Source organism: Aplysia californica, unplaced genomic scaffold, assembly GCF_000002075.1.
Source record: "Aplysia californica isolate F4 #8 unplaced genomic scaffold, AplCal3.0 scaffold00024, whole genome shotgun sequence".
In the NCBI taxonomy this organism is placed as follows: domain Eukaryota; kingdom Metazoa; phylum Mollusca; class Gastropoda; order Aplysiida; family Aplysiidae; genus Aplysia; species Aplysia californica.
Window position 1 is genome coordinate 22,501 of NW_004797294.1, and position 4,732 is coordinate 27,232.

At 39.0% G+C, this 4,732-nt stretch overlaps 1 protein-coding gene across 1 annotated transcript in view; it reads right to left on the bottom strand.

Annotated features, from left to right (window-relative positions):
- Positions 1–4,732, bottom strand: part of LOC101859537 (myosin-IIIb) — a 23,148-nt gene that overhangs the window by 7,968 nt on the left and 10,448 nt on the right. The window contains 6 exon segments of the mRNA XM_035972808.1: positions 690–789; positions 1,243–1,348; positions 1,997–2,063; positions 2,546–2,745; positions 3,348–3,451; positions 4,562–4,732. The exon segment at positions 4,562–4,732 is cut by the window's right edge and continues 1 nt beyond it. Of these exon segments, the coding sequence (XP_035828701.1) occupies positions 690–789; positions 1,243–1,348; positions 1,997–2,063; positions 2,546–2,745; positions 3,348–3,451; positions 4,562–4,732 (748 nt within the window).

Here is a 4,732-nt window from a genome sequence, read left to right on the forward strand (position 1 = left end):
TCATCATCAACATCTCTCATCATCATCATCATCATCAGCATCATCATCATCATCATCATCATCATCATCATCATCATCATCATCATCATCATCATCATCATCATCATCATCATCAACCTCATCATCATCATCATCATCATCATCATCATCATCATCATCATCATCATCATCATCATCATCATCATATCATATCCATTCAGTCCATAATTCCGAATTCACGATATCAATCTCCACAAAGCGAACAACAATAGCAAAATAACAACCCCCCCCCCCTTTTAAAAAAATGTTTAAATACAATAACATAAATTTAAATAAATTAATTAATTAAATTACATTAAATAAATAAACAAAATATAAAATATTTTTAAAGAAAGAAAGAAAGAAAGAAAATCACCATTTTACTTTTTTCCTCCGCTTATACCCTTGTTTAAATACAATAACATAAATTTAAATAAATTAATTAATTAAATTACATTAAATAAATAAACAAAATATAAAATATTTTTAAAGAAAGAAAGAAAGAAAGAAAATCACCATTTTACTTTTTTCCTCCGCTTATACCCTTTTGGGTGTCGCGGAAAATCACCACCACAACCACTAAATCTAACGTCAAGAATAACAACAACAACAACAACAACAACAATAACAACAACAACAAGCAACAATACTAATGTTCATCCAGTACTCACCCCCGGCCATGAGCTGCACGGCCTCTGTAATCTGCAGTGAGCGGACCTGTCGGGACACAGTCTCACACTCGTACATCCCAGGCTGGGCGTGGTCGTTGCTCTGTGGGAACGACGGCAAGGAAAGACAGACGATGAAAAAAGTAGATCTAGTTGTGTGGTTTTTTTTAAGGTACTGCGTATATCAGACCTTTTATAAACAGGCCATAAAACAGACCGTTAAATTCTTTTAAAATATACAACCTTTAACAAACGGACAACAAAATAGACTGAAAAGTTTTTGGTTTTTGTTTTGTTTTGTTTGTTTTGTTGTTGTTTTTTAAGCTATATCTAGCCTTTAATAAACAGACAATAAAATAGACTGGATTGCTTTAAAGCCATACCTCACTTACCGTGTACCTAACCCTTAACAAACAGACAATAGACTAGAGGTAATAGACCAGGGAAAAAGTTTTTTTTAAGGCAATTAAGTGACTAATACATGTACTACTAATTGTGATTACTACACAAATACGTAGGCTTAATACACACGTACTACTGTAGTTCCTACACATACCTTGATACATCTGACGAAGTGAGGCTTTGCGCTAGTCACAGACTTGAGGATACCCTCCAGGCGGGACTGGAAGTCGTGGGACAGTGTGCTGGGCACAGGCTCTGAGCTGGGGAGTTTATGATGGGGAAAAAAACCATATCAGACAAAATTAATAAGGATCATTATGATTAAAAAGTTTGATTTCTTTAATCCCCCGATAGACTTTGTGACATTCAAATATAATATTGGGAAGGGGTGCCCGGGGGAGGGGGAGGGGGTGTGGAGATTGCTTCATTATAATAGAGTCGAGGCAAGTGTAGGTTCCACCCCTCCCCCTTCAACAGCTCCCTTTCTGTGTCTGTGTCTGTCTTTCTGTAAGTCTCTGTTTCTGTCTCTCTCTGTCTGTTTCTGTCTGTGTGCGTGTGTGTGTGTCTGTCTGTCCCTCCTTCTGTCTGTCTGTCTGTCTGTCTGTCTGTCTGTCTGTCTGTCTGTCTGTCTGTCTCTCTCTCTTTCTCTCTCTCTCTCTTTCTCTCTCTCTCTCTCTCTCTCTCTCTCTCTCTCTCTCTGTAAATGGGATAGTCGAGGGGGAGGTCTTGATGTGGGGCAGGATGGTGGGGTTGGATCAGGTTGCAAAGTATGTATTTGTCATGATAAGGGGTATATCGCACCCACCCCTCCTTTTATTCCCAACACGCACAATAAGCTAGTACCATGCCTCGTACAGAATCACCGGTACACTGAACTAAACCGTGACAGTATTGTATTGGCCTACTACCTCTCCATGTCCTGTTGGTAGTTCGGCAAGGTCTGGAACCGCTGACCCCTTGGGCCAAGTAACCCGTCTGTAAGATGACCAAACAATAAAATGCAGATAATTTACGTTGGCTGTCAGGTACAATATAATATGAACCATTATGTATTCATATACCCAATCATAAAAATGTAATGTAGATAATACATGAATTTGTAGATAGCCTACTATAATGTCCTTCCTACGCTGGAGAAAAATTAGAAGAGACTATGTTTGGGAGTCGTGAACATCTAGCTCTCACTGGCAAAATTGAGGGCAAGCAAGGCAGGGGTAGGCCCAGAACAAAATACTTAGGGAACCGGAACGAATGGGTAACAGGGAAAGGTCAGGGAAACGTAGCTTTTTTTAGAGCATCCGAGCAAAGGAAGGAATGGAAAAACCATGATCGCCGATGTCTGTCGCAGATCTGGCACAGGATGATGATGATGTTTGGGAAATATTTACTTTTCAATATCTTAATGCATTGTTTCGAATCATCTTTGAGCACTAGATCTACACATACAGTATTCGCACCTGATGGGGGTTTGATTTCTGACGCAAACAGATGAGAAACAAAACCAAAATTGCAGTTTTGTTTGGCGAAGACGTGGATGACGTCATCTGGAAGCTGGTCCTGATTGGTCCGCAGGAAGCAGGAGGCGTCGTAGACGACTCGGCCGGTGAAGTGGCGAATTCCGAACAGGCGGTCGTTCTTTGGTAGAGGCTCAAAGAAACTGAGAGAAGGGGGAAAAGAAAACAAAAGGAGAAGAGTGAGTTCCTGCTGATAATTTTTGGGGGTTTTAAAAATTGTATTTCTTAATTTTTTATTTTTTATTTTTATTTTCAATGTATTTATTTATTCATTTATTTTATATATTTTTTGAAATTTTATTTTATTTTATTTTATTTTATTTTATTTTATTTTATTTATTTATTTATTTATTTATTTATTTATTTATTTTTTTATTATTATTTTTTTTTATTTTTTTTTTTTTTGGGGGGGGGGGTTAAATCAAGCAGTGTTAACACAGACTTGCCTTGGTCACGATGAACAGCAAAAAAGTCTGTATTTAATATTGATGATTTAAACTTTTGTTTATGTTCTATAATATATTATTCTATTTATCAAAGGATAGCTTTCAAGTATTAAACTTTCAGTATTCTAATCTTCTCTTAGTAGCTGTATTTTAAGAAATTACATGTTGTTTTCTTGAATTGGATAGTATGGTGAGCTGAGAAAATACATTAAAAAAATAATATGCAATGATAAACCACATTTCGGCATTGATACATATATATTAATACTATTTTCCTAATCATGATCGTTTTCGCTTACTAGTTGTTCGCAGTGTGCTGAGCTCTTATCTTCTCCATGTAGTCCTGCTGGGAGGAGGTGCAAGGCTGAGACAAGACATCTAGGATACTCAGAAGGCCCGTCACCTATGATAAAAAACAAACAAATTAAACTTGCTGAAATCATCGTCATTCGTGGGTGATGTTAAATTATGAGACAAACACGAACGAGAGGAGTGAAATAAACTAAAGGACAAGAAAGAGGAAGAAGTGAGGAGTAAAAGGAACACACGTCCTCACATACACATTTTGCCAATAATAATTCCCTCCAAATTGAAGCTTAGTTTCGCACTTGGCACAGTTTGTAAGAGGGTACTGGTCTTATTTGAGAGTACCCCGTTACGTGACGGGCACGTCCCAATTTCTAGACCTCCTTGACTTCAAAGGGGTGCAGACACTCTCAACCTCTCCAGAACCGAAACTAAACTCATTTGTCGATCTTTGATTTTATCTACACATTCTTTATGTCGAGTATCTCTGTCTTTTCGCTGGGACGAGTTGGCCCTGACAGACAAAGTTAAGGAGGCCTGCCTCCTAAAATTTAATAAACTAAGTTGAGTCAGTGGAGGCGTAAAACATCTATAGTTACATTTATTAGGATAAAATAAGAGCGCAATACAAGAAACACCCACCCAACCTTTCCACTGTTATTATATAAATTTCATGGGGTGACCTACGCATACAGGAGTTCTATGGCAGACCTGTTGTAGAAGTGGCCCGCCTCCTAACTGACTTAGATTGGTTCGGAATGGGTGTAAAACTCCTACATAAAAGAGGCCTGACTTGGGCAGACAGCTCTATGACGGGTGTGTTGTTGAAGTAGGTCAGCCTCCAAAATGACCTAATTTGTGTCGCTGAGGCTGTAAAATACTGACCTGAGCTGACAATAGCTCTATGGCGGGCGTGTTATAGAAGTCGGTGATGAAGTAGGTGACGTCAACCAAAATTATCTATATTGTTTCGAAAAGGACGTTAAACTTCGACAAAAAAGACCTGACCTGAGCAGACAGTAGCTCTATGACGGGTGTGTTGGTGAAGTAAGTCGCGATGTCCACCTAAATGATCTCTATTGTGTCCAAGTGCATTGACTGGGTATTTATTCTCCTACTTAAAAGACTTGCGCAGTCAGCGTGTTGTTGAAGTAGCCAGTCTCCAAAAATGACCCAAATTGAGTCAAAAGGGACATAAAACACTGACCTGTGCAGACAGTAGCTCTATGACGGGCGTGTTGTTGAAGTAGGTCACGTCCACCTCGGGCTGTACACCCTCGTCCTCCAGAGCATCGGCGGGGCTCCGGAACACGTGTGTGTTGTAGTAGTGCTGCATGGCCTCAGCACACAGGTTTATACACAGCTGTTCTAGGGTGTT